The following is a 20,737-nucleotide window of genomic DNA, read 5'->3' as shown; positions in this document are numbered from 1 at the left end:
GTCAAGCTAGCCACACCCACCCAGTGGGGCCATCCATGCAGGGACCGCCGAGGTCAACCACAACCCTAACCCTCAATGAAATTGAGTTTGACAGCCCTGCTCTAGGCCAGTGTATAGAATAGAATGGAATGGAATGGAATAGAATAGAATAGAATAGAATAGAATAGAATAGAATAGAATAGAATAGAATAGAATAGAATAGAATAGAATAGAATAGAATAGAATAACAGAGTTGGAAAGGACCTTGGAGGTCTTCTAGTCCAACCCCCTGCTTAGGCAGGAAACCCTACACCACTTCAGACAAATGGTTATCCAACATCTTCTTAAAAACTTCCAGTGTTGGAGCATTCACAACTTCTGGAGGGAAGTTGTTCCATTGATTAATAGTTGTCACTGTCAGAAAATTTCTCCTTAGTTCTAAGTTGCTTCTCTCCTTGATTAGTTTCTACCCATTGCTTCTTGTCCTGCCTTCAGGTGCTTTGGAGAATAGCTTGACTCCCTCGTCTCTTGCGGCAGCCCCAGTTTCTCAATCTTGGCAACTTTAAGGTGGGTGGACTTCAGCTGTGCTGGCTGGGGAGTTCTGGGAGTTGAAGTCCACCCATCTGTTGGCAAAAAATAAAATAAAAAATGACGGCATAAAGTCCCCATCAGTCAATTGCAAAAGGCAGCTGTACTTAGATCAACTTACATCCTGCAATGATACCTTTAACACAGGGGTCCCCCAATCCACGGCATACAAGCAACCGGGCCGTGCCAAAAAGCGGAGCCCTATCTGCGGGATGCAGGCAACGTGCAAAACCACACTCTCTTCGGTCCATGGAAAAATCTTTATCTATGGAACCGGTCCCTGGTGCCCAAAAGGTCACTGCTCTAACACCATCAAACATCAACATCTACCTATCCTAGGACTTTGGGAAGAAATTGACAGATGGACCAAAAAGGTAAATCCAGTTTGAACATCTGGGTGGCTGTACAACAAACCATAATAAATGTATTACATTTGTCGTGGTTCATTGGTGGCCAAACCTGCAGTTCATAACTGGCAATATAAAGCGTCCTTTGCTTCAGGAAAGACCTAGATAATGTATGAGGGCTCAGCTTCTTTGAGAAGTCCACAGCTTGAGAAAGCTGTGGACTTTCCCCCTTTTGCTGGGGCAAAAATGGAAGGAAAGAAAAGGAGAGGCTAGCCAGCAGTAAAATGGCTGGTCCTTGGACAGCAAAGGTGACCAACAAGCAAGCAATGGAGTGCATAACACCAGACGTGTCACTGGAAGGAAAAAAATCACAAAACTGTGTTTCACTTATTTTGGCCTTCTCATGTGGGGAAATTCGGCGGAGAAAGCAATTATGTTGAAAAGAGTGAGCGGTAAAAGGAAACGCAGAAGAACATGGTGGCCGGACACCATCAAAGCGGACACCAGCCACAGCATAGAAAATCTCAAAGAAGTAGTGCAAGATCGGAAGATGTGGAGAGACCTGGCCCCATAGAATCGCCCAGGGTCGGACATGACTGAACGGATAACATCATCATCATCATCATCATCATCATCATCAAAGGTGGATGGACTCAGTTAAAAGGGGTGATAGGGTCACTGTTGGAAGACCTGAAGAACCAGGTTAGGGACAAATATCCATGGAGAAGTTCTAGCCGTGTTGTTACTAAGAGTTGACCGCAACTCTGAAGGCAGGACCAGAAGCAATGGGTGGAAACTAATCAAGGAGAGAAGCAACCTAGAACTAAGCAGGAATTTCCTGATAGTTAGAACAATTAATCAGTGGAGCGATTTGCCTCTAGAAGTTGTGAGGGCTCCATCATTGGAAGTTTCTTAGAAGATATTGGACAACCATTTGTCTGAAATGGTACAGGGTCTCCTATTTGAGCAGGAGGTTGGACTGGAAAATGTCCAGGATCTCCTCCAACTCTTTTTATTCGGTTATTCGGCAACCTCACGGCACATAATTAATCAATGGAAAGACCAAGCTCTCTTGAAAAAACCATAGGAGCCCTGCAGAGGTCGTATTCAGCGGGTTCACACCGGTTTGTGCGAACCGTTGGTGGAAATTTGGCCAAGGTCGCTGAACCGATAGTAATGGCCAGCTAGCCATGCTCCCCTGGTCACTGCTCGCTCCACCCACCATGTTCATTACCGCCATGTTCTTCACGCAAGTGCATCCCATTTCCTTGCAAGTCTAATGGGATGCGCATGCGCGAAGAACATGGCGACGGCAGCAGCTTTTTCTGTGACCTCTGGTACTTTTTGGCTGCCTGCGGCTGGGAGGCTTCTTTGCCAGCTGCTTTCGAGTAGCTGGCTGGGAGCCACCGAAAACTCCGGTCAGCTTGCCTTCCGAACTCTGGACCAGCCATCACGGAAGGTAAGCAGCCCGAATAAAGAGGCAGTGGTGGGGGAGGAAGCGGGGCTAGGGCTGGGGCTGCTAAAGGAAGGGAAACGGGGTTGACTGGTGAAGGGAGGGTGGGGTTAGATAGGTGGAAATTCCCAAAATTTTCCTATCTTTTCCTGTGGGTGTGGCTAGGTGGGAGGTCATGTGACTGGGTGGGTGTGGGCGTGAGTGACATCAAATTGGCCACGCCCACTCAGTCACATGCCTCTCCACCTAGCCACGCCCACCAAACCGGTAGCGAAAATTTTTGAAACCCACCACTGGAGCCCTGGTGATTCAGTGGTTAGAATGTAGTATTGCAGGCTAACTCTGCCCACTGCCAGGTGTTCGATCGTGACCTGCTCAAGATTGACTCAGCCTTCCATCCTTCTGAGATTGGTAAAATGGGGAGCTGGATTGTTGGGGACAAGATGCTGACTCTGTAAACCACTTAGAGAGGGCCATGAGGCACTACGAAGGGGTAGATAAGTCTAAGTGCTACTGCTATTGCTATTGCTAGAATGTTGGGAAGGAAAGAGAAGAAGGGGACAACCAGCAGCAAGATTGATGGACTCAGTTACAGGTGTGAGGGATGCAACTTTGGAAGACCTGAAGGACCTAGTTAGGGACAGAACTTCATAGAGAAGTTCTCCCCCCCTCCACAGTTTCTAAGAGTCAACCCCGTGGTGATGGCACCACATCATCAATCAATTAATCAGCCAACTCCAACCTGGTGGCACATCATCAATCAATTAATCGGTCAACCCCAACATGACACGTATGCAATCAATTAATCAATCAGCCAGTCAATCAATATAAAGACCCAGCTCTCCTGAGATGCCAGCAATGTTGGGAGGGTTGGGAGGAAGGAAGGAGAAGAAGACAATCAATATCAAAGTGAATGGACTCGGTTACAGGGCTGATGGGATCACCATTCAAAGATTTGTAGGACCAGGGTGGGGCAGAGAAAACTTAACTATGTGGTTGCTAAGAGTTGACCTTGACATTATGTCATTTATTTTCACAACAGCAACCCTGCGAGGTGGGTTGGCCTGAGAGAGAGAGAGAGAGAGAGTGGCCCAAAGTCACTCACTGAGTGTTTATGCCTAAGGCAGAACTAGAACTCACCATCTCCTGGTGCTTGGCACAAAATCGTCTTAACTCTTTCATGCCTAAGGCAGGACTAGAACTCACCGTTTCCTGGTGATTGGACCAAAGTCACCTAGCTCTCTTTCATCCTTGAGGCAAGACTAGAACTCACCTTCTCCTGATGATTGGCCCAGAACCGTCTAACTCTTTTTCATGCCTAAGACAAAATTATAACTCACTACCTCTGTTTGTAGCCTGGTGCAGTAACCCTTGCTTAGGTAGGAAACTCTACATCACTTCAGACAAATGGTGATCCAACATCTTCTTAAAAACTTCCAGTGTTGGAGCATTCACAACTTCTGGAGGCAAGTTGTTCCACTGATTAATTGTTCTAACTGTCAGGAAATTTCTCCTTAGTTCTAAGTTGCTTCTCTCCTTGATTAGTTTCCACCCATTGCTTCTTGTTCTACCCTCAGGTGCTTTGGAGAATAGCTTGACTCCCTCTTCTTTGTGGCAGTCCCTGAGATATTGGAAGACTGCTATCATGTCTCCCCTAGTCCTTCTTTTCATTAAATTAGACATACCCAGTTCCTGCAACCGTTCTTCATATGTTTTAGCCTCCCGTCCCCTAATCATCTTTGTTGCTCTTCTCTGCACTCTTTCTAGAGTCTCCGCATCTTTTTTACATCCTGGTGACCAAAACTGGATGCAATATTCCAACTGTGGCCTTACCAAGGCATTTTAAAGCGGTATTAACACTTCACGTAATCTTAATTCTATCCCTCTGTTGCAGCGTATAAAGTAAAGTAAAGAAAATTGCCAAACACCCAAATGCACCTGGTGAAGTCAAGTTGAGATAGGTTAAGATTTCAGTTGGAATGGAGGGGAAAATATATTAAAATTGGGAATAGAGAATTCTTGTTTAGCCAGGAATTCCGTCTTTTAACACATAAAACACACAAACACACACACGCTTTATTCCAAGTTGGGCTTCCAAGAAGTGAAATGTCAATGTAGCTTGCGATAGGATTGTCAAATAGCTACTCAAAGTGGTTTCGCCCCATTTTCCACCCGATCGATTGACTGACTGATTGATTATTTATTTATTTTGATGCTGAGGCCTTCTGACCAACATTAATGCATTTTATTGATGATTTGATTGTATTTTATGGATTATATGTTTTCAGAAGGCAAGAAAACACATCCTGATATGTTGATGGTTTTACAACCTAGATGTGGTGGTACAAAATCTGGAGGAGTCGAGATTTCTTTCTTTCTTTCTTTGTTTGCTCTCCATCTCATCTGGAGATTGCTGACGGGGGTGGAAGTGAGAAAGAAAACTGGAGCTGAGACTCTCCTAAAGGTAGTTCTCAACTTACGACCACAAGTACAGGCAGGTCCTCAACTTATGACCTCAAATTATGACCACAATTACAGGCAATCTTTGACCTACGAGTGCAATTGGGACCAAATTTCTAATCGTAAACCAAGGCATTCATGTGACCAGACCCGATTTTAATGACATTTTTGTGGCAATCATTAAGCAAATCGCCACAGTTATAAGTGAAATCATGGTCATTAAGCAAACGCAAGGTTCGTAAGTACGAATCCATTCCTTCAAATCTGCAGGTTTTTTTTTTGCCGGAAACTGGCAAAAGATGCCAGAAAATGGCAAAAAATATTGGAAACCAGCAAATTATGTTATTGTACAAGGGCCTCTGGTGGCTCAACAGACTAAGCAGTCTGTTATTAACACAGCTGCTTGCAATTACTGCAGGTTCAAGTCCCACCAGGCCCAAGGTTGACTCAGCCTTCCATCCTTTATAAGGTAGGTAAAATGAGGACCCAGATTGTTGGGGGCAATAAAAGTTGACTTTGTATATAATATACAAATGGATGAAGACTATCGCCTGACATAGTGTAAGCCGCCCTGAGTCTTCGGAGAAGGGCGGGATATAAATTCAAATTTAAAAAAAAAACCAAAAAAACTGCCCAGAGTCCCTCCCTGAGAGAAATGGGCAGTTCTTTGACAAACAAACAAATAAAATGAGAAACGTTATAAATTGTGGGGACGTGACTTCAAAACACTGGGAGTGGTCATAAAGGTGAGCCAGTTGCCAGGCAACTGAAATACAGTCATGTGACCACAGGGGGCGTGGCCCCTGACATTTTATGATGGCCGCAAGGGCTCTAGGGCAGTGATGGCTAACTTTTTCCGGACCGAGTGCCCAAAGTGCGTGCGCCTGAACCACCAAAATGCAATGCGTGTGCAGCTCCCCGCACATGCGCATGGCCCCCAGCACACGCTCCCCCGTATGCATGGCAGAGACCCGAAGACCAGCTGCCCAGTGGGAGGTGCGCGCGCATTCGCGGTGGAGCTGAACTGGGCTGACGGCTCATGTGCCCACAGAAAGGGCGCTACGCATGCCATAGGTTCACCATCACGGCTCTAGGGGCTGTTAAGCACCCATAATCGGCCCATCGACATTTCAAATGGTCATTAAGTGACCAGTATATCAGGACTACAAGTAGTCCTCGATTTATGACCGTAATTGAGCCCAAAATTTCTGTCGCTAATTGAGACACTTGTTAAGTGGGTTTTGCCCCATTTTACACCCTTTCTTGCCACGGTTGTTAAGTGAATCACTGCAGTTGTTAAGTTAGTAGCACGATTAAGTATCTCTGGCTTCCCCATTGACTCTGCTTGTGAGAAGGTCACAAAACGTGATCACCTGATCCCGGGAAATGGCAACCATCATAAATACAGGTAGTCCTTGACTTACAACACTTTGCTTAGTGACCGTTCAAAGTTACAATGGCGTTGAAAAAAATGACTTATGACCATTTTTTACACTTATGACCGTTGCAGCATCCCCACATAAGTCACATGATTTACATTCGGGTGCTTGACAACTGACTCATATATATGACGGTTGCAGTGTCCCGGGGTCACATGATCACCTTTTGTAACCAGCAAAGGCAATGGGGAAACCGGATTCGCTTAACAGCCGTGTTACTAATTTAAGTGCAGTGATTCACTTAATAAATGTAACAAAAGTTGTAAAACGGGGCAAAACTCACTTAACAAATTTCTCATTTAGCCACATCAATTTAGGGTTCCATTGTCGTCGTAAGTTGAGGACTACCTGTGCCTATAGTGTTTTGAGATTCAGGCGCTTGGCAAAGCAATTCAGGCGCTTTGTAGCATCCCAGGGACATGTGACCTCCATTTGCGACCTTCTCAGCCAGCAAAGCCAACGGGCGAAGCTGGATTTGCCTAATGACCGCATGATTTGCTTAGCAACCGCAGTGATTGTCTTAACAGCCGTGTGGGGGCGGAGTCATAAAATAGGGTGCATCTCGCTTAAACTGCCTTGCTTAGCAATGGAAATTCGGCTCCGCTGTGGTCGTAAGTCGAGGACTACCTGTAGTACAAAACTCAGGCCCTTCCCCTCCTTGCACATTTGGCTTCCCTGTATAAGAATTGCATCAGAATTCTCTGCGGGCCGTTGAAAGTAATTTCTAAAACAAATGTCATCCAAGTCAGGGGTCTCCAACCTTGGCAACTTTTAAGACTTGTGGACTTCAACTCCAGCTCCCAGAATTCAACTTCAACTTCAACTCCCAAAATTCCTCAGCCAGCTTTGCTGAGGAATTCTGGGAGTTGAAGTCCACAAGTCTTAAAAGTTGCCACGGTTGGAGACCCCTGATCCAAGTGACTAAAAACTTTTTTTTTTTTTTATAAAGTGGGGATGATTTTCCTACCTGGCACCAGAAGAGTTTGGAAGCAGGAGATAATTGCTGGGGACAATGCCAGAAAAGGCATCGGAGGGGGGCCGAAAGTTCTGCCTTTCTTAAGCAAAGCGAGGCACACTGTCCACAGCCCAAAGCCAGCAGGCCTCCTTCGCAGTTTGGCTAATCCTCTAATCTCTCGGATAATCTGTCCAAAAAATATACCTAAACCCCCCCAAAAACCCCTATAAAATTGGAGTGTGTCTCTGAATATAATACGGGGAGGGGGAGGATGGGGTGGGGGCTAATCAGGCATGGTGGTTGGAGAAAGATTTCCCCCCCTCCCGTTCCATTAATCACCTACCGTTGCCGTTTTATTAATTTTAAGAGGTGCTTGGTTTAATCTTGTAAAGTTAATGGGAAGGAGGAAGATTAGGGAAACCACGTGGGCTCCATAGAAGCTCGGATCGGCCTCTGGGGCTTTTTTTCCCAACGAGTCACACAATCCTAGCTTGGCAGAATCCATTGTTGGTAGAATTGCAATGAGAAAGATTTTCTACTTGGTATTCCTAACCGGACACTGTGTGGCTGGTTAATAGGACCAATAACGCTTGGAAGTTTCTAGTCCTCAAGGTTCTGCCTGAGCAGAGGGATTGGACTAGAAGACCTCCAAGGCCCCTTCTAATTCTGTTATTCTGTTCTGTTCTGTTCTGTTCTGTTCTGCTCTTTTCTATTCTAGTCTAATCTAGTCTAGTCTAATCTAGTCTAGTCTAGTCTAGTCTAGTCTATTCCAGTCTATTCCATTCCATTCCATTCCATTCCATTCCATTCTCTATTCTGTTCTGTTCTGTTCTGTTCTGTTCTATTCTATTCTATTCTATTCTATTTTACACAGTCTGACAGACACACAACGTATAACATATAAATATTTCCTATTTCTAAACAGCGTTTCTTAGTGGTCTTCTCTCGGTTTTATACCTTTCCCGCCCATATCACATTTGTTATTTTATTTTGTTTCTTACCCCCTTTTCTTTATTTACATTGAATTATCTAATATTAATAGCTTTACTTTTCTAGATTCTTATATATTTAAAAACTTTCCCTATCACTTCTTTACCTGTTGGTATCTCTTCCTGTTTCCATTTTTGTGTATAAGTTATTCATGCAGCTGTTATAATATGTAGAATCAGATATTTTATTTCTTTGGTATATAGTCTTGTAAAGATTCTATTCTATTCTATTCTATTCTATTCTATTCTATTCTATTCTATTCTATTCTATTCTATTCTATTCATCCATCTCAAATACACCCAGGGCATCTCATTTCAAATGTCCTGGTCTTTTTTTAAAGAGAAAACAATCCATCAATCTTCTTAATCTAATCTTCTTAATTTTAATCATTTTGTACTATCTTTTTTTGTTTTGTTTTTACCTTTTTATCATTTTGTAAGCAGCTCAGAGTCGCTGCAGCCCCTGAGGTGGGCAGCATGCTAATGTAATAAGTAAATAAGATATATGGTTTTTACTTTCTGGATGTAGCAAGGATATTTTTGTGCATGTTTGGTGTCTAAAAATTCTCAGTTTTGGATTAAGATACTATGCAATTCAGACAGTTGCAAGATTGGTCAATAATAGAAGCACTCTTTGACTTTCAACCACAATTGGAACCAGATTTTCCGTTGCTAAGCAAGGCAGTTGTTAAATGAGTCACGCCTGAGATTGACACCCTTTTTTGCCACGGTTGTAAATTGAATCAGTGCAGTTGTTAAGTGAATCATATGGTTGTTAAGTAAATCCAGCTTCCCACACTGACTTTGCTCGTCTGAAGCCAGTTGGGAAGGTTCACAAACGGTGAAGATATCGTCCTGGGACGAAGTAACCATCATAAATACATGCTGGTTATCAAGGGCCCAAATTCTGATTACCGGTACTTGATCGTGAGGATGCGGCAATGGTTTTAAATACAAGGACTAGTTTATAAGTTATTTTTTTACTTGGTGTGGTTGTAAATGAGTTATTTGTAAAATAATAAAGGCAGGATAAAAATCTAATACGTACGTACATAAATCGTGGCTAGTTTTTCATGCCTGTGCTGGGAAAAAAAGATGAATAATTAGGTATTATTAGGTGAATCCTGGGTGAACCCACCAAAATCACTGCCATAAAATGGATAAATAGATTATTAAATAAGTAGGTAAGTCCCTTGCATTCAGTGGCAGCTTCTTCTCGTGTGTAAGTAGCCCCCACCCCTGGATTATTTTACAGTTAGTCCTCGATTTATGACCACAATTGAGCCCAACGTTTCTGTTGCTAAGCGAGACATTTCTTAAGGGAGTTTTGCTCCATGGTACGACCTTTCTCACCACAGTTGTTAAGTGGATCATTGTGGCTGTTAAGTTAGTCCCACGGTTGTTAAAGCGAACCTGGCTTCCATATTTACTTTGCTTGTTAAGAAGGTCGCAAAAGGTCGCAAAAGGGGACATTGGGATGCTGATATGAGTTATCAGCGTCTGAATTTTGATCATGTGGCGATGCTGCAACGGTCGTAAGTGTGAAAAATGGTCATAAGTCCGGTTTTTTTTTCAGTGCCATTGTACCTTCGACCGGTTGCTAAACAAATGGTTGTAAATCAAGGACTACCTGCATTTGGAACGTCACAGGCTTTGTTTGGACTCTGGTTTTCGAGATCCGAGACCGCCTTTTAAACCGTCTCTTTCCCTCCTGTTGCAGATTCCACCAAGGGGATTACACTGTGGAGGTCAGCATCAACGATTACCTGGACATATACTGCCCGCATTACGAGATCCCGTTTCCCATGGATCAGATGGAGAGATACATTTTGTACATGGTCAACTACGAGGGACACAGCTCCTGCGACCATCGGCAGAACGGCTTCAAACGTTGGGAATGTAACCGGCCGGATTCTCCCAACGGGCCCCTCAAGTTCTCCGAGAAGTTCCAGCTTTTTACCCCTTTCTCCTTAGGATTCGAATTCAGACCAGGGCACGAGTATTACTACATTTGTAAGTACTGAAAGCTGCCCTACGCGCTTCCCGTAGGAACTGAGGAGGATGGAGTTCCCTGGGGTGGGGTGAGGGTTGGAAGGGGGAAAACGTTGTGTCCCGTACATGAAGTGAGGATTTTAGCCTATCAGGCTAGGCCTAGATCGGGGGTCTCCAACCTTGGCAGCTTTAAGCCTTGGTGGACTTCAACTCCCAGAATTCTGGGAGTTGAAGTCCACCAGGCTTAAAGTTGCCATGGTTGGAGACCCCTGCCCTATATAACAGTGATGGTGAACTTACGGCACAGGTGGCACAGAGCACCCGCTCTGTGGGCACGCAAGCTGTCAGCCCAGTTCAGTTCTGCTGTCCATGCGCGCGCACCTCCCACAGGCCAGCTGGTCGTCACGTCTCTGGCACACGTGCGCAGGGGGCGGGGTGTGTGCAGGGGGCATGTGTGCCACTCACGGGGTGTGGGATGTGTGCGGGGCCGCGCATAAATGCATGGAGGGGCAGGGCACATGTAGGGGACTGCATGTGCAGGGGCCACAGGCGGATTGTATTTTGGTGGTTCGGGCACGTATGCACATTTGCTGGTGCGCTTTGGAAAAAGTTAGCCATCACTGCTATATAACAAACTGGATTCAGGTAGTCCTCAACTTACGACCATTCAACGTTACAACGGCACTGAAAAAAGTGACCTACGACGGATCCTCAGACTTACAACCGTCACAGTATCCCCACAGTTATGCAATACATGCTGGGGTTTTGGCAACCGGCATGTATTTATGACCTTTGCCGTGTCCCAGGATTGCCATTTGCGACCTTCCCCAGCTGGCTTCCGACAAGCCAAGACAATGGGGGATGGGGGGGCAGATTTGCTTAAGAACCACACAGTTCACTTAACAACCGCAGTGTTTCGCTTAACAACCGTGGCAAAAAAAAAAAGATTGTAAAATCGGGCGCGACTCACTTAACTGCCTTGCACAGCAATGGAAATTCTGGTTCCGATTGTAGTCGTAAGTTGAGGACTTTCTGTAAATGCTGGCTGAGGTTAGGTTTCTCAGAAGTTCAGTTCAATCCAAAGTTGGGCTGTTTGAATGAAACGTTACGAAAAGGGGTGCTGGGCGACACGGAAGAAAGACCTGGAAATGTAAGCAGCTTGCTTATATTCCTAGATTTATTATGGTATATAAAGCTAAGAAGGGAGCAATCTGAAACAAAACAGCCCCAATCAGCCCCACTGTACCCCAAGATTGTGCTGCTGGAATTTGGCAATAAAATGGCTCATGGCCATAGAACATTGAAAAACAGAGTTGGAAGGGACCTTGGAGGTCTTCTAGTCCAACCCTGTGCTCAAGTAGGAAATCCTACTATCTCAGACAAGCGACTGTCCAGTTCAGTGGTGAAATCCATTTTTTTTTACTACCGGTTCTATGGGCGTGGCTTGGTGGGCGTGGCATGGCTTGGTGGGCGTGGCAGGGAAAGGATACTGCAAAATCCCCATTCCCTCCCCATTCAGGGGCTGTCAAGCTGCCTCTGATTATATTTAGGAAAGAATACACCTTGACTTCATTTGTAAATAAAGAAAAGTACTTTTACTAGATGCATCCGGACTGCAACAGTATAAAGTTGGATCTGAGACAAAATATGGCTAACATTCCATATTCCCTCGTTAGTCCCTCCTCCCCCAAGAGGTCAGGCAGGTCTGGTCCAATGCCAGCTCCTTCTCTGGGCCCCGTGGTAATCTTCTTCCTCCGTCTCTGGCTGTTAATCATCTCAGGAATGCAATGTCTGTTGGAAAGCCCGTGCTCTAACATTCTTGCTGATTACAAAGCATCAATCTCCCCTCCCCTTGATCTCATGTCAGACGACACTCTTAAAGGGCCCTCTCCAGTTAACCTGAATAGGATAGTAATACAACTTAAGTCCATGAGCTATTTACATTACACATAAAAAACCCATTGCAATCTAATTACTGAATATAAAGTGTACAAAAGGATGTGAGGATTGGAGTGGAGGCTGACAGGGGCCAGCCAGAGGTGGTATTTTCCAGTTCTTTGAACTACTCAAAATTTCCGCTATCGGTTCTCTGAACTACTCAAAATTTCTGCTACCGGTTCTCCAGAACCTGCTGGATTTCACCCCTGGTCCAGTCTCTCCTTTAAAAAACTCCAGTATTGGAGCGCCCACAACTTCTGGAGGCAAGCCGTTCCAATGGTTGATTGTGGTGGAGCAGTGGTTAGCATGCAGTACTTCAGGTTACTTCTGCTGCCTGCCGGCTGCCTGCCATTCGGCAGTTCAACTCTCACCAGGCTCAAGGTTGACTCAGCCTTCCATCCTTCCGAGGTGGGTAAAATGAGGACCTAGATTGTTGGGGGCCATAGGCTGATGTTGTAAACTGCCCAGACAGGGCTGTAAAGAACTATGAAGGATATGTCTTAAGTGCTATTGCTACTTTCACCATTAGGAAAGTTCTCCTTAGCTCTAGGTTGCTTCTCTCCTTGATTAGTTTCCATCCATTGTTTCTTATCTTGCTTTCTGGTCCTTTGAAAGCTAGGTTGATCCCCTCTTCTTTGTGGCAGCCCCTCAAATACTGGAACACTGCTATCATATCACCCTAAGTCCTTCTTTTCATTAAACTAGACATACCCAATTCCTGAAACTGTTCTTCATAAGTTTTAATCTCCAGGTCCTTAATCATCTTCCCTGCATTCTTTTTAAAGTCTCAACATCTTTTTTTATATTGGTTTTTTTTTTTGCTTTCTTTTTTTATTATTATTAAATTGTTTTTATTCAACGTTTACATCTTTAAATCATAATTACATTTTTACAGCTTTCCAATACTGGCATTTTTAGTAATATTCGCTATCTTTTGGCCGATTATATATGTACATTTTGTTCGTTACATACTTATATATATAATCAATACATTTTATATACATACCTACTACACATTAAATATAAGATTTCATTATAATATTTTCTCTTTTACTATACACTATCCATTAGTTTCCCAGCCAATCATACCATTTTTTATATTGTGATGACCAAAAAAAACCTGTGCGGTTTTAAGGTAAAGGTAAAGGTTCCCCTCGCACATACGTGCTACTCGTTGCCGACTCTAGGGCGCGGTGCTCATCTCCGTTACAAAGCCGAAGAGCCAGCGCTATCTGAAGATGTCTCCGTGGTCATGTGGCCGGCATGACTCAACGCCAAAGGCGCACGGAACGCTGTTACCTTCCCACCAAAGGTGGTCCCTATTTTTTCTACTTGTATTTTTACGTGCTTTCGAAACTGCTAGGTTGGCAGAAGCTGGGACAAGTAACGGGAGCTCACCCCGTTACACGGCAGCATTAGGGATTCGAACCACTGAGCCGCCGACTTGTCGATCGACAAGCTCAACATCCTAGCCCCTGAGCCACCATGTCCATCATGCGGTTTTACCAAGACCCAAAATAAAAAGTAACGGTAAAGTTTTCCCTCCCACATATGTGCTAGCCATTCCCGACTCTAGGGGGCGGTACTCATCTCCATTTCAAAGCTGAAGAGCCAGCGCTGTCCAAAGACATCTCCATGGTCAAGTGGCCGGCATGACTTAACGTAAAAAGGTGCACGGAACGCTGTTACCTTCCCACCAAAAATGGTCCCTCTTTTTCTACTTGCATTTTTTTACGTGCTTTCGAACTGCTAGGTTGGCAGAAGCTGGGACAAGTCACGGGAGCTCACCCCGTTACGCGGCACGAGGGATCCGAACCGCTAAACGGCCGACCTTTCTGATCAACAAGCTCAGCATCTTAGCCACTGAGCCACCGCATCCCCCGAGACCCAAAATACTCTCCTCCAAATCTGACTTACCCCCTTTGCAAGGGGTATCAGAACATCCATACATTCGTCTTGCAGTCACCCTTCAGAGGACTGAGTGGCAGATGCAATCAAGAGATTGTGTTGACAAACCCTCCCAAGTTTCACCCACCCCAATTTAGCTCGGAAGGATATTAGCGTTTCCCCCGGCACTAACTGGAGATAATCATCTAGTCTTGACTGGCAAAGAACCTTTTGTAGGTGAACGTGTGTGATTAGGAAGGAAGGGGAAGGGCTGTGTTTGCCATTCATGCCCTCCGTGCAGCCTCAACAAATTAAAAGCCACGTCTTAACACACATTTATCCACACTTAACCACTCGATCACTGGGAACTTTCCTTGAGAAAGTGTGTTTTTATTTATTTACTAGACCACCCCGTGACCCCTTGGGTCATCCTTTCAACCATATTTCCTTACCCAGATTCCTTAACGTTTTCAACAAAGGCAGAGCTTCCGATATACTTGAAAACTTCTTAAAAATCCAGGGAGGTATTCAGAGAAGTTGATGCCTCGAAAAGCAGCCCACATTAAACTGGGGGGCGGGGGGGGGCATAGATTCAAACCTCAGCAGATAATCCCGGGAAATGTTCTATGACATGTTGGTTTTGTGTCATAAACTGCTTTAGGGTCCCTTCTGTGTCATCAAATGTCTTATAGAATTTGCCACGTTTGACTCTCGTGGGAGTCATATGCCTTGCGTTTTGGAGGCATTTTGTGAGTTTTATCTATTTATTTGTTTGTTTATTTATTTCCCCACCTTTCTTTTTATAAATAACTCAAGAAGGCAAAAGGAGTCCTTCCTTTTCCTATTTTCCCCACAACAATATTTCTGTGAGGTGGGATAGGCTGAGAGAGGGACAGGCCCAAAGTCAACTCAGCTGGCTTTCGAGGCTGAAATGGGATTTGACCCCACAATCTCTCATTTTCTAGCATGGTGTCTTAACCATTCCACTAAACCAACCCTGGTTGAAAAAGTTTTGCCCTATGCTGCACTGTTTTGCCCAATTAAAGGCTACAGAAAATGAGAGGGTTAATTGTATATAGATTTTATTTATCAAATTTGTACAGCTGCCCATTCTCACAAGAAAAGACTGGGGGCGGTGTTCAGCAATTAAAAAAAAACAATAATTATAGAAATACAATCATTGTAAAAATGTAAATCAATCATTATTTTTAAAAAAAATCAAAATAAATTAAAAAGTAAGACAAACAAACCGCAGACATGGAGCAAATGAACTAGTGGAGCCATTTTAAGAGGTTAGTGATTATTGGTTCCTCGTGCCCCCCCTACAAGATTTTAGTGCTTTTTAAAGGAAGGGAGGGAGGGAGAAAGAAAAAAGAGAGAGAGGAAGAAGAGAAAGAAAGAAAGAAAGAAAGAAAGAAAGAAAGAAAGAAAGAAAGAAAGAAAGAAAGAAAGAGAAGAGAGATACAGAAAGAAGGGAGGGAGGAAGGAGGAAGGAAAGGAGAGAAGGAGAAAGAAAGTGAGAAAGAAGAAGAAGAAAGAAAGAAAGAAGAGAGAAAGAATAAGGCAGGGAGGAAGGAAAGAGGAAGGAAAGGAGGGAAGGAGAAAAAAAGAGTGAGAAAAAAGAAAGAGAAAGAAAGAAGAGAGAGAGAGAAAGAATAAGGAAGGGAAAAAGGAGGAGGAGGAGAAAGAAAAAGAGAGAGAGAGAGAGAGACAGAAAGAAGAAGGAAGGGAGGAGGAAGGAGGAAGGAAAGGAGAGAAGGAGAAAGAAAGTGAGAAAGAAGAAGAAAGAAAGAAAGAAAGAAAGAAGAGAGAAAGAATAAGGAAGGAGGAAAGAAAGAGGAAGGAAAGGAGGAAGGAGAAAAAGAGTGAGAAAGAGAAAGAAAGAAGAGAGAGAGAAAGAATAAGGAAGGGAGAAAGGAGGGAGGGAGAAAGAAAAAAGAGAGAGAGGAAGAAGAGAAAGAAAGAAAGAAAGAAAAAGAAAAAAAGAAAGAGAAGAGAGATACAGAAAGAAGGGAGGAAGGAAGGAGGAAGGAAAGAGGAAGGAAAGAGGAAGGAAAGGAGAAGGAGAAAGAAAGAAAGAAAGAAAGAAAGAAGAAGAAGAGAAAGAATAAGGAAGGGAGGAAGGAAAGAGGAAGGAAAGGAGGGAAGGAGAAAAAAAGAGTGAGAAAAAAGAAAGAGAAAGAAAGAAGAGAGAGAGAGAAAATAAGGAAGGGAAAAAGGAGGGAGGGAGAAAGAAAAGAGAGAGAAAGAAGAAACAAAGAATGAAAGCAAGAGAAAGAAAGAAAGAGAGAGAGAGAGAGAGAGAGAGAACAAAGAGAAATGTTGCTTTCTACCACCCATCTTAATCTCTGGAACTCACCGCTGCAGGATATTCTCAGGCTTGGTATTCTTCCCTGTTGCTTTTGTTTCTTAGTCTCATGTCTGCCTCGCTCACCCTCAAAGAATCTCAGTTTGATGTACCCAGGATCCTCCCCCCCTTCCCCCCCCAACCATTCTCCACAATATTATCATTTTGGCCAGGAAAAACAAGGCTGTTGACTAAATTCACATCACCCTATTGACCTCCTGGTGTGTCTCTCTAGTCTAGCTCTTTATTGTGGACATGCCTCATTGAAACGGAGAGGGCCTGAGCATCTCTCCTCTTTTGGCACAATTTTAATCTTCTGCCGAGATCTATTTTCATAATTAAAAGAAGAAGAAGAAGAAGAAAGGGGAAGAAATCTGAGAATGCCATGCCCAACTCCGACTTCTGATTACACTGTCAATCCTAACTAAGCAATCACAGCGACTGGTTTAATTAGCAAGAATGACTCTATTTAAACTCCATTGGGGCCTTGGGAATGGGGGATGCTTCGCTACCCAGCTGGGGCCACATTCTGAGAAAATAATAAAAATAAACCAGCGTTCAGCACAGAGCGAAAGAGAGCAGAGAGAGAGAGAGAGGCGAAGAAATGGCTCAAAGGAGCATTGAAAGTTCTGGGTGAGAAACATTAAAAGCCGCCTCGTTCCCGACCATTTTTTGACTTGTGAAATGATCCGGGCTTCAGCTTCTCAATGAGACCCCCTGGTCTTTTTCAGTTAAAAAAAAAACAAAATTTCAGTCTCATTTTTATTATTTTTTATAAGTAACTCAAGCTGGTGAGACATACCTAATACTTCTTCTTCCTGTTTTCCCCATAACATCAACCCTGGGTCGGGCAGAGTAAGAGAATGACTGGTCCCAAGTCACTAGCCGGGTTTCGTGTCTAAGGTGGGACTAGAACTCACAATCTCCTGATCGTTGGCCCAAAGTCATAACATAACATAACAACAGAGTTGGAAGGGACCTTGGAGGCCTTCTAGTCCAACCCCCTGCCCAGGCAGGAAACCCTACACCATCTCAGTCAGATGGTTATCCAACATTTTCTTAAAAATTTCCAGTGTTGGAGCATTCACAACTTCTGCAGGCAAGTCGTTCCACTGGTTAATTGTTCTAACTGTCACCCAGCTGGCTTTTAGGAATAAGGCGGGATTAGACTCACTGTCTCCTAGTGATTGGTCTAAATTTCACCCAGCCATCTTTCATGGCTAAGGTGGGACTAGAACTCACAGTCTCCTGGTGATTGGTTCAAAGTCACGCAGCTGACTTTCCTGCCTAAGGCGGAACTAGAACTCACAGTCTCCTGGTGATTGGCTCAAAGTCATGCAGCTGGCTTTCCTGCCTACGGCGGAACTAGAACTCACAGTCTCCTAGTGATTGGCTCAAAGTCACCCAGCTGGCTTTTATGAATAAGGCGGGATTAGAATCACTGACACCCAGTGATTGATCCAAAATATAAAAGTATTCTTTATTCTCCGTCTTCTTTCTACCCTTCCTTCCTCTTCCTTCTATCCTTCTTTCTTTCCATCTTTCCTCCTTCCCCTCTGTATTCTTTTTATTCTTTCTTCCTCTTCTTTCTACCTTTCCGACCTTCCCCGTTTCCTTTCTATCCTTCCTTTCTATTGTTCCTCCCTCCCTCTTTATTCTTTCTATCCTTCCTTCCTTTTTCTTCTATATCCTACCTTCCTATCACCTCTGTCTTTCTCTTCCCTTTTTCTTCCTTCCTTCCTCCCTCCCTTTCCTCCTCCTCTCCTCCCTCCTTCCCTCCCTCTCACCAGAGATTCAATTGGTTGCAAACAGTCAGCTTTGGAAATAAAACCAAAGATTGCACATGACATTTTCTGCCAGCTGAGATGAATGGCTTTCCAGCAGCCTTTCCCTCTTAGTCCGGCCACTTGAGCCCGCAATGTTTATTGTCCATTGGTTGCAGCAACTGAGATGCTGTTAACCAGAGGACTTGGGGGAAAACCTGCGCTTGTAAAAAAGCTTCTCTTGTGCCTCGTCCTCCCTCCTCTCCTCAGCCGGGCCCCTCCCGTCTCCACCCGGGCCTGTTATCAGACTCTGAGTCTGATAATGAAGATGAACGGCCTGTCATGCCTCCAGCCCCCAGGCATGGGGCCAGAGAGGAGGTCAGGAGTGAACAGACAAGCCGGAGAAACGTCACTCCTACAGCATGTGAGCAGGAAGCCAGCCACGTGCTGGAATTACTGACAGCAGATCCAGCTGAAGAGAATTCAAAGTGGGAGGATCCTCGCTTCTGGAGATCTGAGAGGCAACGCCAGCAGAAGGAAGGGAGGGGCAGGCCTGGATAAATGCTGAGTCATGGAGCCACACCCCACAGCCTATATAAAGGACCTGCTTGTGGCATTCCAACCTTGAGTCAAGCAAAGTCTCATCTAGTTTGCTGCTATAGGACTCTATCGCTGAAGTCACAATTTGGACTCCTGCCTGCCCTGATAAATCTCGAAGGAATTTGACAAGCTGCAGAGGCTTTGTTGCCACGTTTGATACGGACTTCCTAGACTCGGTCGTCGGAGGGGGAGGGGGACACGATAGCTTCTTCGTTAAGGGCAAAGGTTAACCGGGTTATATACTGCTTGGAATTCAACCCTGAATGGCCATCGTTCTCCAGGTCTGGCTAGCTGGAAAGAAAGAAGACTGAACTGGGGGACCTTTCTGTGTCCCAGTAGGCTACAGACTTTCTGGTTACACAACACGACACAACCGTTTTCTACTTGGACAGAGTATTTTGCTCACCCAGCCTGAGGCAGCTTGACTTACGACCACAACTGGGACCAGAATTTCTGTTGTAAAATGAGTTGGTTATAAGTGAGTTGTCCAATTTTATGACCAGAGGTGAGCTTCACATAATTTTAGCACCGGTTCGCCCCGCACCAAAAATGTGAGCTTTGCTCGTGCGCGTGGCTTGCACGTGGCTTAGAAAATATGGCTAAATAGGATGGCACAGCACCGGGGGTCGCCACTACCAGTTCGCCCGAACTGGCTGAATACCACCACTGTTTATGACCATTTTTGCCACAGTTGTTACTTGCAGTTGTTAAGAGAATCCGACTTTCCCAATGACTTAGTTTTTACGAAGCAGACCTCGGAAGGTCACAAGCCATGATCACGTAACTCTGGAACGCTACAACCATCATAAATACCTGCCAGTTGCCAAGTGTCCAAATCTGGATCGCTGCAACCGTTGTAAGCGCGAGAACTGTTTGCAAGTCAGTTTTTTCCAGTGCCGTGGTAACTTTGAATTGTTCACTAAAGGAACGGTTGTGTTGTGACCTAGGCCCAAGTTATTACCAGACACAATCAGTCCTAAACAAACATATTTTATTAGAACAACTGAGAATTACTTCATTCTCAGCATAGTCCAAATTAAGTCCAAAACAAAGTCCTTCAGAAAAAGTCCTTCGGCCTTATCACAAACCTTTGTCTTCTTTGGCATCCTGCCAAAGGCTTTTCTTGGCAAGAACTCCACGAAGTTCAGAAACAGGAGACACCAACAGGAAACAATTGTAGCAATGTTGCTTTCCTACAAAGAACCCAAGAGCCGTTGCTGCTCTTTTAAGCCTTAAGGGAGGGGCCAATCATCTCCTGGCTTTACTCCCAAGTCGTCCTTTTTGCTTCAGCTGTTCTTGCCTTCTGGCACCTCTTTGCATGCATGCACTAGGAACAGGCTCCTTTTGTTCCTCTGCCTCTCTGCTGTCAGCCTTTGGAGGCTCCGGAGTCCGTGCATCGCTCCCAGATGGCCCTGGCCCCATCTCTGATACAGAGCCCTCGTCTGGGCCTTCCCCTGACTCCAGGACTGACCCATTGTCCTCCCCAGCCTCCTCACTGTCCGACTCCACTGCCAGCTCCGCAGGCTGCTGGTGGACCACAACAGGTTGTAAAGGGAGGAGTACCTGTAATCCAAGCCATTTCTTGCCAATTAACACAAATGACGGCCCAAAAAAAAAAACCAGGAAGAGAGAGAGAAAAAATCTAAAGCTGTTCCCTCCCCCCTGTCCTATCAGCTGATAATATCTAAAGTCACCTCCAAATGTGCTTTTGGACATTGTCTTACAACACAGTGGGGTTTTGTTTAATCTTTTTGTAGCTTTTCTAACTCTGAGAACTTGCTTTGAATTATGAGCTGTTGCAAATGTGTCCCAGAAACAGGACAGAATGTAAGGTTTTTTTGCAAGGACAATTCACCTAGGAAACACACTGGAATCTTCATTAGAATCCGTCTTAAGCAAGGGAAACCAACCTCCGGGGCGTGTAGGCCAGCGCCAGGCCGCAACATACCAGAAACTAGGCTGCACAAACAAGCAAAGTCTCATCCACGGGATGCAGGCAG

The 20,737-nt window shown here is 44.7% G+C and overlaps 1 protein-coding gene across 1 annotated transcript in view; it reads left to right on the top strand.

Annotated features, from left to right (window-relative positions):
- EFNA2 (ephrin A2) overlaps window positions 1–20,737 on the top strand; it is a 342,469-nt gene that overhangs the window by 283,705 nt on the left and 38,027 nt on the right. Inside the window, exon 2 of the mRNA XM_058163522.1 lies at window positions 9,931–10,223. Within this exon, the coding sequence (XP_058019505.1) occupies window positions 9,931–10,223 (293 nt within the window). The remainder of the gene's footprint in view (window positions 1–9,930; window positions 10,224–20,737) is intronic.

The sequence above is a fragment of the Ahaetulla prasina genome, chromosome 1 (assembly GCF_028640845.1).
Source record: "Ahaetulla prasina isolate Xishuangbanna chromosome 1, ASM2864084v1, whole genome shotgun sequence".
Classification (NCBI taxonomy): Eukaryota; Metazoa; Chordata; class Lepidosauria; order Squamata; family Colubridae; genus Ahaetulla; species Ahaetulla prasina.
The sequence above is the reverse complement of the archived record's forward strand: the minus strand, read 5'-3'. Positions and strand labels throughout refer to the sequence as shown.